Below are 16,290 nucleotides of genomic sequence, written 5' to 3' on the forward strand. Positions count from 1 at the left end.
CAGGAACTCATTTCTAAACTACGTTTGCTCAGTGTTCATACCAGATATGGAAGAACTGGCCTGGTATTTTACCTAAAATGAGTTAACAGATTATTAAAATCAGTCACCCATATAAAAATCCACATATTCATATATCCGTAGAACTTTTCTCCTCCTTTACCTGGCCCAAGAAAAATTAAATATGCAATCAGACAAACAAAAAAAAAAAACCTGCAGAAAAACATTTCTGTGCCCATTCTGCTTGTTACCCAAGTCATTTGGAAAAAGTCTCCACAGTGTCTGAAAAAGAGAGATCCCATTACTTTAATTATCTTAATTTAGAGAAAAATAGAATAGCGCAGTATCCAAGATGTGTAAATGCTACAACTCCACAAGCAGTACCTTGCTTCTGTAACACCCACTTCCTCAGACTGTTATTTTTACACCTTTATATGACTTTAACAGCATGGTAAATGCTTTTTAAGCTGAAGCCAGGACTTCAAGAAGACTGTATTCTTAAAGACTCACCAAAATAAGAAGGCAATCCTACCCACCTTAGATATTTCTGGCTCCACTTGTCTCTTGGGTGTGTCTTTTGACTCGGGCCCTTTCGGAGCACCGGTGTTCTTAACCGCGAGCGAATCAACTCCTTCGCCTTCAAGCTGCAGGTTAATACCTTCTGTGGGGACAGGGTGATCAATACCATTTGGATTCAGATTACAATGGATAGCTGGGAAAAAATATGAGAAACATTGCTTTAGTAAAGGAGAACCCAACGGTTCAAACATTTAGCACGAACTACTGAGAAGTGCCATGTGGTAACCAGAGCTGTGTCAGACCAAAGAAAATGAACCATCTGTACTTTGATGTGGATTTAAGGTGAGATATTTGAGAAAGAAAATGAGAGGAATGCAGCACTGTATAAATTTATTTAGTGCAGGCTACTGCGCAGAACTGTGCTCTGCTGTGCACTGGACCATCCAAGACCCTCAACTTAGAGCTTTTATTAAATGTTAATCATCCAACCATACATTTTTTTCCTTTCTAGGCAAAGAAGTTGAAGGTTCTCTATTACATTTTCAATTCCTACAACATTCTTGGTCTTAAAGAATGTGGGATAAGTAAGCCGTGCACAAAAAAATCAGCAAGTCAGTCTCTGCACAGAGTAATGACTTATCCAGCTGATTATCTCTCCTTCAGTCCTTTGTACCACTGCAAGTTACCACCTACACCATCCTAACAAGCAAGAGAGATGTACTCCCTGGGAGTATATAATGAGGTAGGGACTAATGACAGCAGAATAAGGAAAGCATCCAGAGAAAAAAAATAAAACAAATGCAAACCATACAACAGAAATGCTCATTTAGAACTATGGCAGCAGCTTGTTTTCTGCCCAAATTTTCACCATTTCAACACTCATACATATAGTAGTGATTTTAAAACTGTGTGGATCCTGAGACAACTTCTCCTTTATGTGACTGACTTTTACATTTATGTTCCTGCATAACTGGGCTACTTTTAGCATTACTTGTAATTAATGGTCCCACTTCCCCTGTGAACAAAAGAACTTTGCTGAGATACTATGGTGCGATGTTTGACAGATCTGAATAGAAACCTAAACTACAATGTACAGCCAAAATAAGAGCTGCCTTTTTACTCTTGCTTGACTTAGAAGCAAAGGATGGGGAGCTGGGGAAGAAATCAGAACTACCAGTTTCTACCAGCTACAGATTAGTCCTTGAAGGCCTCTCACAGGAAACTGGCTTGAGCTGCCAGTGAAAGCAAAAGGTTATTTGACTTTAACACCTTTTGAAAATCTATTCAGCTTAAATCCAAGAGTCTTAATTGAAAACTTTGAGACTAAATTACAAGAATTCCTTGGTACAGAATTAAAGCAGTGGCCAAAATCTTGACCATTTTGCCTTGAGATCTTTAAAAACATCCAAATATTCCTAAAATATAAGTGATCTCTGCAACCACTACAATACATACCTCTGCAAGCCAAGGACAGGAACACCTCCTATAGGAACTTAAAAAGAAATTTTATTATGCTTATTATATGTACATCAGTGTTCCTCAAGACACCAAAAAAATTCTCTCTCCTAGATTATATCCACTTACTATCTAGCTCCTCTAGATCATATTAACCTACCCGAAAGAAACAACTACTAACAACAAATCTGCCTATCCTCCAGACCACAGAAAGACAGATGTGATCCACCAAGACTGACTATTTTCACAGCACACTGAGAATAAAAACTGTTCTGTTAGTAACCTAATTAATTCCCCCCTGTACAAAAAATGTAAGCGTATCTTAACCAACCTGTAAAAGTACTCCCAGCACACCCTGCTCCATCAAGGGCTGATCAGCAGTAAAAAGATATTTGGTATCGAATGCAATCCATAAAAATTCCTCCAACTGTCTTCTGCAAAGATCTTCTCTAGCTGAATAGGAAGACTCCTAGAGACACCTTTGAAACCCTAACACACTACAGCAACATTCAGAAGCAGGCAGTTTTTGGCTGTCAGCCCAGTTCCAGTGCTCATCAAAGAGAAATTACATAGCACAGTGGGACTTAAAACTGCCTGGAAGAACACTGCCAGCAGCAAGTCTCCTGTGAATTGCAACTCCTCCCTTCCCAGTGCTCCTAAACAATAGAGATTAGGGAGAAGGGTGGCATGGCATCAACAAGGAGACCCTTCTGGGTTATGGCACTAATTTACCATGCATTAGAGGGAGCAAATGACACTGGTTTCAGTAACATGGCAGCATGATGACTAACACACTTGGTGGATGAGGAAAAGGCTGTGGATGAGGAAAAGGCTTTAATGAAGTCCAGTCTACCTGGACTTCATTAAAGCCTTTGATACTGTCTCCCACAGCCTTCTCTTGGAGAAATGGCTTTTCATGGCTTGGATTGGTGCGCTGTTCACTGGGCAAAAGCCTGTCTGAGTAGCCAGGCCCAGAGAGTGGTAGTGAATGGAGTTATATCAAGCTGGTGACTGGTCACAAGTGGTGCTCCCCACGGCAAATTCTATTTAATATCTATCAGCAGTCTGGATGAGGGGATCAAGGGTACCCTCAGAAAGTTTGCAGATGACACCAAGTTGGTTGGGATCAGCTGGAAGGTAGGAGGGCTCTAAAGAGGGATCTGGACAGTCTGGAGTGATGGCCCAAGGCCCGTGGTGTGAGGTTCAACAAGGCCAAGTGCTGGGTCCTGCACTTGGGTCACAACAACCCCAGGCAGTCCTACAGGCTGGGGAACAGTGGCTGGAAAGCTGCCCTTGGGAAAGGACCTGGGGATGCTGATAACAGGGACTGAACATGAGCCAGTGTGTGCCCAGGTGGCCAAGAAGGCCAAAGGCATCCTGGCCTGGATCAGATACAGTGTGGCCAGCAGGACCAGGACAGGGATTGTCCCCTGTACTCAGCACTGGTGAGGCCACACCTCGAGAGCTGTGTCCAGTTCTGGGCCCCTCACTACAAGAAGGACATTGAGGGGCTGGAGTGTGTCCAGGGAAGGGCAACAGAGCTGGGGAAGGGTCTGGAGCACAGCTCAGGTGAGGAGCAGCTGAGGGAGCTGGGGGTGTTTAGCCTGGGGAAAAGGAGGCCCAGGGAAGACCTTGTCACTCTCTACAACTCCCTGAGAGGAGGCTGCAGCCAGGTGGGGTCAGTCTCTTTCCCCAGGTAACAAGTGACAGGATCAGAGTCCTCAAGTTGTCCTAGAGGAAGTTTAGATTGGAGATTAGGAAAAATTTCTTCATGGAAGAATGGTTGTCAGGCATTGGAACAGGATGCCCAGGGAAGTGGGGCAGTCAACATCCTTTAAAGTATTTAAAAAAACATCATGTAGGCATGGCACTTGAGGACATGGTTTAGCGGTGGACTTGTCAGTACTGGTTTAAGGGTAGGACTTGATTTTAAAGCTCTTTTCCAACTTCAATGGTTTTATAAATCTATAAGCACCTGGATGGCTTAAAAATGAAGTAAGTCACTTGGCAAGATGTGCTTGACTCTTAGCCCATCATGCATTCAAGAGTAACGAATGCTAGTGCGTTTTCAGCAATGCCTTTTACTGGGCTCATTCAGGACACAAAAGAGAAAAAATAGAAGAGGCTGCTAGCAATTACAGAGATGCCCACTGCCTTTTAATTGAAAACAGGTGAATGGTAAAAGAAACAGAGGCTGTCCTAGGGGACTTTTCCAGAGTTGTTAATATTGAAGGGGGAAGTGGGGAAAGTAAACTTTTTTTTATTTTCTAGGGGTATTATTCTCCTAAGAGGAATAAGTATCTTAGTCACTTGGCAAAGCTTCTCTTTCTTTGTCATGACACATCTTTAGGTAGCCAGCTCTATTATTTTCTTCTAGTGCTACCTCCAACCCTCAGCTACACAGAGAATAGGAGCGAGGAATATTTCCTTGCATGGGCCTGTTATTTCCTGTTACCACACAGAATACATAGATCCATCTTTGTGGCAGACAGAGGTGGAGTTCTTGCCTCCTTTTAAATGTCAATACAAACCAAAATGGTTCCCTTTCAAGATTTGTTAAAGGCAGAGAAAGAGGTCAATGTTTGGTCAGTAATTTATTCTCTTCTTAAATCTACATCTTATATAATTTTAGCTAGATAAGGTCAGCTCAAAACCCAGGACCAACTATCAAACCTAATGGGGCTTGGTGGGTTGACAGCACCAGGGTTAACATCCCATCAAAATGAGTCTAAACAGCTCTTAGAAAATAATCACAAATCACTAACTTCACCACAGCCCATGCACTCTCTCTTAGCTGACACATCTTAAATTTCTTTTAGGACTTAATGGCATTCATCTGGAAAAAAAAAAAAAAATCTTTCTCCAGACAAAGTATTTTCTGACTAAAATATTGTTCAGACCATTACTCCTCTTTACCCTGGTACTGGCTAACACTATCTCGTCCTGCCCTCCACATTCAGACCATTTTCCCACACCACCCCTTTGACAATACCCCTGCTGCCTCAGCACCTCTTCATTCCACCAAACTGCATCCACCTGATCAGTCCCAAATTTTATCAGTACATCAAGACAACAAACACCCTCCAAATCAGCTCACAGTATCAGCCAATACCACTATCAGCAGTATCATTAGATTTTGAAACAGAACTTCTTCCAACATGCTTCCATACAATCTCATATCATCCGTATCTCAGTAATACATCCAGATGCAGATCACTTATATTCTCCTTTCCCTGCTGAAAACTCCACCTCAGTTGATTAATCTCCCTTCATGCTCCCCCAACAATATTTGTTCAACTTGTATTGAAAGCTTTCTGTGGTGGAAACTTGTTTCCTTTTGAGGAAGGAGGGTGGATGTTCTGTAGAGCTCTGACTGAACAGCAACAAAAACATAATGAATGGTGCTGGCAGACACAATAACATAGATCCAAAGATTACATTTATGAAACAAACTGTTATTTAAAACAAAGGTACTTAAGTGCTCTTGTACTCCTAACCTAATGGTAAAGCTGAATCTAATATCCACTTTTCCAGCATTTAAAAAGACTGCTGAGATCTGCCAAGTTATGAGAGTGAAAAGCTCTGCGAGAAAAATAGTTAGCAGAGCATCCAAAATGGAAAAATTACCCCACATCTGTCCTAAAAAACTAGGATGCAATACACTGAATACTTTTTATATATGGTGGAACACAAACTCAAGTCTTTTCCATATATACAGAGCAAGATAATTTGTTGCCCTGCAGAAGCTGGCCCATACATGTGAGCCAGTTCCATGCCCATACAGATCTCTCCAGGGTGCACATCCAGTTTCAAAAAAGAGCTCACAGGGCAACAAGAATGCTCTGCCCCCCGCCAGCTACCTTCCTCCCATGCATGCCTGCCTCCCAGATGGCAAGCAGCCAAGAGACAGCTTGTCTGAGCATGCTTGATGGTACACAGAAGTCACCAAGAGCCATGCTAAGTTACTGCCATCTGGGGCAAGCCTTGTCTTTTCCTAGAGGGTACTCTGAGAATTCTGTCTGGAAAAAAGCCTGAAGGCACTCTTCAAAACACAGCCTTGATATATCCAAAGTTTAGCATGGGCAGATGGAAAGTCTTTGTCTCTCCATCTGTAGGCTCAAGGCTTAGCAGATAAATCTATGATCAATCACTACCTCTGTGCACTCACTGCCTACCGTGTCAAACCTTTCATAACAACGTGTTTCAGTGGGAATACTGCTGGCTGCTTAAAACTTTAAGCAGATCAATTAAGGCTACATTAAAGCGTATTTGGCAAGTACTTGAGTTACATGCAATAACAATTGTTCTGTTCTAAAAAGTGATTGAGTAAAAATAGCATCTTCTTACTCATGTGCCCTGTTCTGTGTGCATCATAGTCATATGCTAGCTTTTGCTATTCAGAGACAAAAAGCAGGCACAGGAGATACCCACCCAAGCTCCAACAATCCTTACAAAACTTTCATGTGTCAAATACTGGCAACCTTGCAAGCTCCATTTTATGTATTCATTCCACAGACTAGCTGCACAATGCTAAGAGCTAAGTCTATACAATCCACCTACTACTCCCACCATAAAATGCCACACTATTGAAAAGGACAGACAAAAGTTCATCCATATAGCTTGAACATTAACAAACTCAGGTTGGACACAGCAGAAACCTTATAAAAAGGGTCCAAATATCCTTTCAGTCATTACAGTAGTCACAAAGATTTATCAAGTATTTCTAGGGAAAAACACCTTTGGACAGCAGCTCTCACTGGACTTGTTCCTTCCATTGTTGCCCATTTCTTTGTCAAAAGCAAATCAAACCCCCAATCACATCAAATTTTGCAGTCAGCATTTTCAATGAGAGATCTATACATTTCTAGAGGCTACATTTCAATCCAGAGTAGTCAGACAGAATTCCTGAGGATTTTTGCTTGCCTTTACTCACAACCTGCTTTACCTGGATTGATCAGAGAGGAGACATTCACACTGAAAACACTGAAGTCTTGTTCAGGTTGAGATGCCTCCTTACACTGACCAAATGAGCAAGACAGATCTGCACTGCAAAGCCCTTCTTGTATTTCAAGAAGCTTATACTTCATTAGCAGCTCTGCATATCCCTAGCAAACATGGGATTATTTAAAAAATATCTGACCTGAGCAGTTACTACCACTTCTACAGTAGTAAAAAACAAGATTTAAAACAGCAGATAAAGATGGCTTTAATTTGTACTATAAAATTTAGGAGTATTTTGACTAATTTGTCTAGCAGAAATTTCTTCCATAGTAATGAGTTTCTGTAACTCCTATGGATGGTCCATCTGCCTCATTAATCAGCTTCTAGTTTTGAGAAACTGTCTGGCTTCTGCCTACCAGAAGTACTTCTCCATACAGTCCTCTCTTCACCTAATGTAAATTTGCACAGTTCCCCCAACACATTACTTGGAACCAGCTGAAAACGTAGTCAAAGTTTCACGTTAATACAATCTGCTGCTTATGTTGCAACCTAGTAAATACTGCTGGAAACCTGCTGTTATGGTTTGACTCTGGTACAATGTTAGGGCCCCCATGAAGGGTATATTTTTAAAATGGTGGCTGTGAGATGTGACCCGGGAACAGAACAAAGCAGGTTCTCATTCGGGGATGGAGGAAAAAAAAAACATAACACTTTATTTATTATAAATTTAGAAAGGAACACATACTAAACTAAGAATGAAAACTTTCTAGATATTTTCTTCCTCCCCCTCCCTTTTCTCCAGAGATCTACTACCCCTCAAATTATTAACTTTTAAATCTATCAGGGAGAGAGGAGTCCCCCCTTGCTTCATGGGCCTCCCCCGGAAGCACAATTGAAACTTTCTGTGTTTCCGCATCATTTATGGCCCCGCACAGAGAACATCGGCCTTCGTGACTTCTCCCCCCCCATGTCCAGTGCTCTTACCACTGGACACGGGCTAGGACTGCTTTTAGGGCTCCCCGTTTAAAGATGTTTCACTTACTTTTAGAAGCAGCAGTCTCTTAACTTTGGGACACTAGTCTCCCCCAAATTTCACCCCCTGGGGCCGAGGGGCCTTATGAACAGAGATCTTTCTTTCTGTGGAGACAGAGGGTATCCTACACTCCCTTCAGCTGTCTCTGTTTACGCTGTTGCTTCACTTTTGACTCTTGGGTGTTGTTTTTCTCTAAATACAGTCTCTGGGTCATAGGGAAAAAACACGGGTTTGTCTATGGCTATACAAGAAAGAGTTCAGCCCAAGGCCACTCTATCTTTTTTATTCAGGATTTTTTTCTCTTCCAGCTTTCTTCACGTTTGCTCATCTCTTATTTTTCTCTTACTTCATTTTGATTTAGGAGGATTTAGTATTTGTAAGGTTTCTATTAGTCTACAAAGGGGTTAAAATTTTCTTTTGCTTGCCCAAGGACTCCCACAGCAGCTGGGCACTTTTCTCCCCGCATCCCCTGCTTCTGGCTGGTTGAGTTGCTAGCACAATTTTTGTCCTTCTCTCCGGGGGGGCTGCCCAGACATCCTAAGTCTTTTTTACCTCTGCATGTTCTTTTCTACTTCTGTACCTTTTGGGGCTCCTGGCCTCCTCCCTGTCATGGCCTCCCCCTCCCCCACCCAGACACAGCTGGGCAGGGGAGAGGTCAGATTCTACTCACTAACGCCGGATTCTTAAAGAGGAAGTTTTCTGGGAATTTCTTGCTTTTAACTCCTGTGTGTTCTCAGAGGCGTTGCCAATTTTGAATTTGGCCCCTGATTGGCCCGACTTAGACCTTTCCAAAAACACATTTCCGGGCCAAACCACGACATTCCACCTCTCGCTTCTGAGAACACACATTTCATTCTAAAATATTACTAAAATTACATTCAACATACTTCTACATACAACAATGACATACACTAAACCTCCATCTCTAGATTTTATCATTAACTTATTTATTACTTAATACGTGCTGTGCTCTTATTTCCTTTGGTCCATCTCGTAGCTTTTATTTCATCACTTACTTAAAACTCTCGATTTCCCGGTCAGGGAACCAAAAATGTCATGGTTTGACTCTGGCACAATGCCAGGGCCCCCATGAAGGGTATATTTTCAAAATGGTGGCTGTGAGATGTGACCCGGGAACAGAACAAAGCAGGTTCTCATTCGGGGATGGAGGAAAAAAAAAACATAACACTTTATTTATTATAAATCTAGAAAGGAACACATACTAAACTAAGAATGAAAACCTTCCAGATACTTTCCTCCTCCCCCTCCCTTTTCTCCAGAGATCCACCACCCCTCAAATTATTAACCCTCAAATCTATCAGGGAGAGAGGAGTCCCCCCTTGCCTCATGGGCCTCCCCCGGAAGCACAATTGAAACCTCCTGTGCTTCCGTGTCACCCATGGCCCCACCCAGAGAACATCGGCCCTCGTGACTTCTCCCCCCCCATGTCCAGTGCTCTCACCACTGGACACGGGCCAGGACTGCTTTTAGGGCTCCCCGTTTAAAGATGTTCCACCCACTTCCAGAAGCAGCAGTCTCTTAACTTTGGGACACCAGTCCCCCCCAAATTTCACCCCCTGGGGCCGAGGGGCCTCATGAACAGAGATCTTCCTCTCTGTGGAGACAGAGGGCATCCCACACCCCCTTCAGCTGTCTCTGTTCACGCTGCTGCTTCACTCTTGACTCCCGGGTGTTGCTTCTCTCTAAATACAGTCTCTGGGTCACAGGGAAAAAACACGGGTTTGTCCATGGCTATACAAGAAAGAGTCCAGCCCAAGGCCACTCCATCTTTTTTATTCAGGATTCTTTTCTCTTCCAGCTTTCCTCACGCTTGCCCATCTCTCATTTCTCTCTCACCTCATCCTGATTCAGGAGGATTCAGTATTTGTAAGGTTTCTATTAGTCTACAAAGGGGTTAAAATTTTCTTTTGCCTGCCCAAGGACTCCCACAGCAGCTGGGCACCTCTCTCGCCGCATCCCCCGCTTCTGGCCGGCTGAGTTGCTAGCACAATTTCTGTCCCTCTCTCCGGGGGGGCTGCCCAGACATCCCAAGTCTTTTCCACCTCTGCATGTTCTCCTCCACCTCTGCACCTTTTGGGGCTCCTGGCCTCCTCCCTGTCATGGCCTCCCCCTCCCCCACCCAGACACAGCTGGGCAGGGGAGAGGCCAGACTCTACTCACCAACGCCGGATTCCCAAAGAGAAAGTTCTCTGGGAATCTCCTGCTTTTAACCCCCGTGTGTTCTCAGAGGCGTTGCCAATTTTGAATTTGGCCCCTGATTGGCCCGACTTAGACCTTTCCAAAAACACATTTCCGGGCCAAACCACGACACCTGCTTAGCAAGTAAATTCAAGATTTGCCCACTCTGTTCCTCAAACCTGTCTGTCTAATGGCCACCAAATCAGCAGCACTCACACAGAGCAAAGAAGCCCAGCAAATCAGTCGGGACCTTTTTTATTTCAGTACAAGTCACATCAATTTATCACAAACCTCCTGTAAGGCTGAAATCCCAAAGTACTTAAGTAATATTAGTGTCCAGCTATCTGCTTCTGTTGGTCAGCATCAAAAAGCAGCACCAAGCAATTCCAAACATGCTGTGCCAAAAGGCAGGCCAGCATTGAGCTGTGGAGTGCACTGCAAACTGCTGCTATTGATGAGCTGCACCCAGAGCTTTGTGCACAAAGCTCAGACAGACACAGGCAGCAGGGCTTGACAGACAGACACACACCTGGACCTGCAGGTCCCTCCAGGGAGCTGTTTGTCTTTCTAGCCTCTTGTTATAATGACCACTAATCATTAACCAGTTAAACAAAACCCCGGCTTCTTACAAGATACAAATTTTACAATCAAGTCTTTGTTAAAGCAGTGGGACATGCCCAACAGCTGGGCAGGATAAGTGACAGCCCAGCAGCAAGGAAGTGGACATTGATCCTGGTCAAGAGGGCAGGAAGGGCAGAGCAAAGGGGACACAGGTGTGGAAAGTGGATAGAGGCAGAAGGGGATAAAGTGTTCATAGGAGGAGCATCCTTTTTAATTTGTAACTGTGACTTGTCAGGCTTTTGCCTTTTTACCTCTTTAGAATTATTATTAGCAAGAAAACTTAAGGTAATGGCATTCCTGAGACAACTATCCCTGAACATCTCTAGCTAGACAATGGGGTAGTCATCCCATGGTATCGAGCCAATTACTACTATAAGCCATTCACTCTCTCCAGAAACAATTAAAAAATTCCCAAAACTAAAGCTAAAGAAGAACACAGTAAACATGTTTTCTGAGACAAGCTGCTACACTTCACGTACATGTCTCTAAAAAACTTTAGCTGTAAGATGGTATCAAGTCTTGTAAAGCAACAGAAATATACCAAGAAATCCAAATGAGTAACTCAGCACTTTCATGTCTGGAATCAAACTAAACTCATAATTTGGTTGAAGGCCAAAAAAATCTTGAATGTAGAGAGAAGAGACCCCTTAGTTCTTTACAGAACAGAAACACTAAGCCCAGAATAAGAAATTCTCTTCTTCTGTGGGTTGAGTTTGCCTTCTGAGACCCTCATCCCACCAGACTATGTATGTAATTAAGTTTTTTTTTCAGCTAAAATAACTTCCTTATTCCTTTTTTTTACAGTTTTCCTACTGGAAACTATTTATTTTATGTATGGCAATATCCACTTACCATCTCTTATCTTACAGACTTTAGCAAATGCTGTAAGCAGTTTCTTTTACACCTGCTCTTCAGGAGACAGACTGCATGCCATCACTATGCTAGACAGACCTTGGTGTCTCAGTAATGCAAGTTCAGCCTTTATAACAGCAACAAGATTTCATTATAAAAGGCAGACAGTGATTGGAGAACAAAATTATTTCTGAAGCATTTTCTCATTCTGTTTTAACAAAAGTACACTTGGTACAAGCAGCTCTTGAATTCACACTAGCAACAGAGACTCATTGAAAAATGAACCTATTCAGTGAATAAATAAGGCCAGGTTACCACAAATCCTGTACAGGTATAGATGAACAGGAGAATACTGACACATAAGGGGACTAAGGGAACTATGCAATTAACTTAGAGCAAAATGCATCTTAGTGAACAAAGTAATAAAGGTCAGTAAGTAACATGCATCACCTGCACACGAGAAAACAATTTAAGCAATGGATTAAAATACAAAATAGTTGGTCATTTGTTTTACAAATTAGTAAGTCAATAAGAAGGCTTGTGCAAGCATATACAGACATGCTCCTGAATAGTGAGGAAGTCTGGATTTCAAGATTGTGAGTCGCACAAAGTTGCACACAAAGAGGGTGCTACAACAGATAAGAATTGTATGAACAAAACACAAAGAAAATCTATTGGTAGATAGAGAGGCAGAGACCTGAAATATTTTCTCTCAAAAGGAAAAGTATTCATCATATATTATAACTGTCAGTCACCAACCAACTTAGGCAAACTCCAAATCAGGTACCACTGTTGCCCTAAGGATTTTGCAGAGAAAATGGAGAGATAAAAAAGAGTAATAACACACCTGGGTATGCAATGAGTCTTCATTAGTTCCACTGATCTTGGAAGAAACTTGTGTTGCAGTCACTGAATAGGAAGCAGGATAGTCATGCTTCACCACAAGCTACATTTCTGAGACTGCCTCTTCACAAGTCCTAACAGTACTACTATTCAATTCTATACTCAGCAAACATACATCAAAAAACATTTTTAAATGCTAATGAGCCTATCCAGCACACAAAGAACAGCTCAGACACAAACAGGTTAAATCTTTATTATGGCATCAGAGGTACCACACATGCAGCACAGATTTCTGCCTTTGCCCTACTCAGGAAAGCTGGTGTCTGCTGAACATGTGGCACAGAAATGGCTGCAATTTAGCTATGGATCTGGGCTTTATTTGTTCCATGAATGAGGCATAGTCAACAAAATGCAAAGGAAAATAACTTTGTTCATCCTCTCTAGCATAATTAGTTTGAAATCTGGCAGTTGACTTATGTTCTCAGTCCTGGCTTTCTCTCAACTGCCAAAAAGTTACCTCCTTTATCACTGTTCAAGGGTACCCCTTCCCTTGTACACTCAACTGAAGAGTCTGGAAATGCCTTCTTTCCTTCCCCCAGTAAAATTCTTCACCTCCTACTGCTTGCTCATACCACTGTATCCTACTCACTCTAGTACCCCAGATGATTTGTGCAGCAACAAAGACTCAGCCGAGAGCATGCAGAGGACAATCTGAGAGAAAGCTTCTATTGATGCACATTACAATTCTCTTTCTTTATGTTTATAAAACAGCATTATTAAAAGTCTCTTTCTTGCTTTTACTAGGTTATTTGCAGAGAAGCAAATCAACTCAAGCAAAATCCCCTCTGGGGGAAGAAAATAATTTTTTTTTTTTTTAGAAAGAGCCACAAACACAGGGCAGGGGTGAGCAAATGAGTGGGGGGATGGAGGGAAGTAATAACCTGAATGTTCAGCTGAAGAACAGGAGCTAGCACATCATATAGAGATGGATAGGGCTGCACTAAAGACCAGCTGAAATCCACACTGTCTTCCTCACACTCTTATTTCTGTCAATCACATACTCCCTGCAAGCATATTAGATCCTGTAACTGAATGCAGGGCTCACTTCAGCCCAAGTTCAGACCCCTGCACAGCTCCTTGCTTCATCCAGGAGGAGCACAAACTAGAGTGGATTTTAGTGGTGCAAGTAATGAAGCTGCTCTTTAATGCTAAGTTTACCTTATGCTGCACACAGAACATGCAACTATTCACAGCAACTGCCTCACTCTTTCTGTAGTCCTTGTGCAACAGGACACTTCTGGAGAGAGAAGGAGGATCCTACACAAAGGTGAGGGAACGTAAAACCTACTCAAGGCAGAAGCCACTAAGGCTGACATCTGTAGATCTAATCTGCTTCAGGTTTTCCTGAATGTTGCTCTCAGACCATACTTCACCTCATTTAGAGAGGTCAGTAAAGGTGTTTCCAATCCTACCTACTGCAGAGAATCTGTATTTTCCAGGATGGCATTTCTACAGTTAATGCCAAATGTCAGGCCCCTCCTTGCCCAGATCCCATTGACCAGACATGACACACAGTTCCTCTTCCAGAACAGTATCAGTTCTCATACACTAAGAAAAAGAAAGCTACTTATCTTACACATCATGACCCTGCCTGTTAATATTTTTATAGCTCAGTGCCTAATTCCCCATCACCTCTCTGTTTCTGGGTTGTCCTGACCAAATTTCCCTCTCAGCTACTCGATGCAAATCAAATTCTTGTGGTGAGAGGAATTGTTCTGGACACACAGCAGATGAGCTAGACTTTGTCATCGAAGTCATCAAGCTGGGTCAGACTAGAAGACTAGCCCTTTATGCCACTGCTTAAGGAACAGCCTGAGAGCAGGGCATACATGAATTCATCCAGCCTTGGCACATTAGGAATGATGCCCAAGGTTAAAAGTGCACTTGGGGAACTCTTGTGTCATATGAAAAACTATTTCCGTTTTTAATTTAAAGCACTAAACCCTGCAGCTTCATTGTTCTGCCTGGTGACCTGGTTCCTTTTTCCACCTTCTCTATACCATTCATCAAGGCCTAAGGATTCTCTTCGTGGTCATCTCTTTTCCAAGCTAAAGAATCAGAATCTTTGTAAGCTGCCCATCTCTTTTCCAAGCTAAAGAATGATAGTATCCATAACCTGCCTTCAGAGAACCCACCTATCTCTGACCAGCTGACTGTTCTTTTCTGTATTCTTTCCGGTCCTCTCCTTCTTTTAGGGTGTGGCAAGCAAAAGCTGCAGGGAGCATTCCCAATACAAGAGCAATATGCAACGATACAGAAACAAAGACCTCCCTTGCCTTGTTCAGAGCTCTCCTCATAGTTCTTGAGATCTTATTTGCTATTTTGACCAGCACCAACCAGACAGTTACAGAAGACACCAAAATTGCTCAATTTTTTAGCTTTTTTTGCCTTTGGCACCTTCCAGAACTACTCCCTCGACATTCTCTGCATGTTTTGAGCAGATAATTGAGGGCTGAGCTGTTCAATTGTTAATCTGCAAGGGTAAATACCTGTATCCATTCAAAGGCAACAGCTTTCATGAGAAATAACCCACAAAAGGATTGCTCAGTTTTAACCTCTGAGTATTTTTTGCTCACAGAAAGGAGTATTGCATTAGAGATCACACCATCTGGATAAAAGGAGACAGTCAAGAGACAAAACAGGGCACAAGAGGGTAAAGCCATCTCAGTCAGGACAACAGAGAAAACTGATTCCAAGACCAGGCACAGTATCCCAACAGACCCACAGACTCAATACTGAGTGAACTGAAAAGCCGCCTTTTAACAGCTCTACTACCTCTGCAAACTAGCTGTATTACTTTCAGAGACCAATGGGCAAAACAAAACACAGACACTGAGTTCTGCACCCACCAGCAAGCCCAAAAGAAGATGTTTTGGACAGAAACCTCTCCATGCTTATCAGCTCAACAACCAGCACCAGCCTGCAACTCTGACACCACCCAGCTACTGTGCCTTGCTCTGAGCCTGTCCCTGCTGCTCTCCTGCCATAGCCCTTGCGACACAGCAACACTGTGAAGCACTAGAGAGTGGCTCTAAGCAGCTTGCCCTGACCCCACACACTCAGCTGTAAACAAGAGGAACAAAGCTACACAACCTCCTTGGAGGCTGACTGCCATGCTTGGACATAACAGAAGGAAAAAAAAAAAAACCCAAAAACCTCCAAAACCCCTCGAGAACAGTTCTACTTTATAGTTTCCACTTAAGCAGTAAACATGAGCTCTTACAATGTCACTACAGGTTTGTCAATACTTTCCAGCAGTACATTAGGAAACGCATCCAAAGTCTAACTTGTCATTTGCTCACTTGCATTCCCTTCTGGTGGAGAAAGCACACAAACTTTCAAAACATTACTCCTTCCATTTGCCAACATATCACCACCACCTGACAAGTTTTAACTGAAGCAGTAAATTTATATTAATCAATGTCCTCCTTGAGCTTCTATGTCTTCCAAGTACTTTAAAGGGTAAGGTCAAACACTCAAGGTACTTTATCTAAACTGGCCAACATGAAAGTACTTCTGACTTTGCAGAAACACTCCTATCCTACAACCAAATTTCAGCCAAAGTAAACACAGTGTCACATCAAGTCTATACTTGTTACCTTGATTCCTGCCTAATATGGGTTTAAGCGTAAAAGCAGGGAGGGTAAAATGATCACATAACTTCCATAACATCCACCATCCACTCAAGCTGAATACACCCGAAGACACTCCATTTCAGGGTGATTCTTTGTTGCCACAGCTTCATTTTGAGACCTCCAATTCCCACAAAG

The 16,290-nt window shown here is 42.6% G+C and overlaps 1 protein-coding gene and 1 long non-coding RNA gene across 7 annotated transcripts in view; one reads left to right on the forward strand and one right to left on the reverse strand.

The window, feature by feature from the left end:
• The window catches only part of SAMD12 (sterile alpha motif domain containing 12), a 176,517-nt gene that overhangs the window by 155,012 nt on the left and 5,215 nt on the right, over positions 1 to 16,290 (reverse strand). For all 5 annotated transcript variants that reach the window (XM_064395393.1, XM_064395412.1, XM_064395375.1 and 2 more), the window contains exon 2: positions 534 to 709. In XM_064395393.1, the coding sequence (XP_064251463.1) occupies positions 534 to 709 (176 nt within the window). The remainder of the gene's footprint in view (positions 1 to 533; positions 710 to 16,290) is intronic.
• Positions 2,774 to 15,945, forward strand: LOC135284125 (uncharacterized). Of its 2 annotated transcripts, none has more exons than XR_010349621.1 (2): positions 2,774 to 3,540; positions 15,099 to 15,945. It is a non-coding gene; the product is annotated as an uncharacterized LOC135284125 (long non-coding RNA). The 2 variants fall into 2 exon arrangements; XR_010349620.1 differs by having other exon boundaries at positions 2,774 to 3,108.

The sequence above is a fragment of the Passer domesticus genome, chromosome 1 (genome assembly GCF_036417665.1).
Source record: "Passer domesticus isolate bPasDom1 chromosome 1, bPasDom1.hap1, whole genome shotgun sequence".
Classification (NCBI taxonomy): domain Eukaryota; kingdom Metazoa; phylum Chordata; class Aves; order Passeriformes; family Passeridae; genus Passer; species Passer domesticus.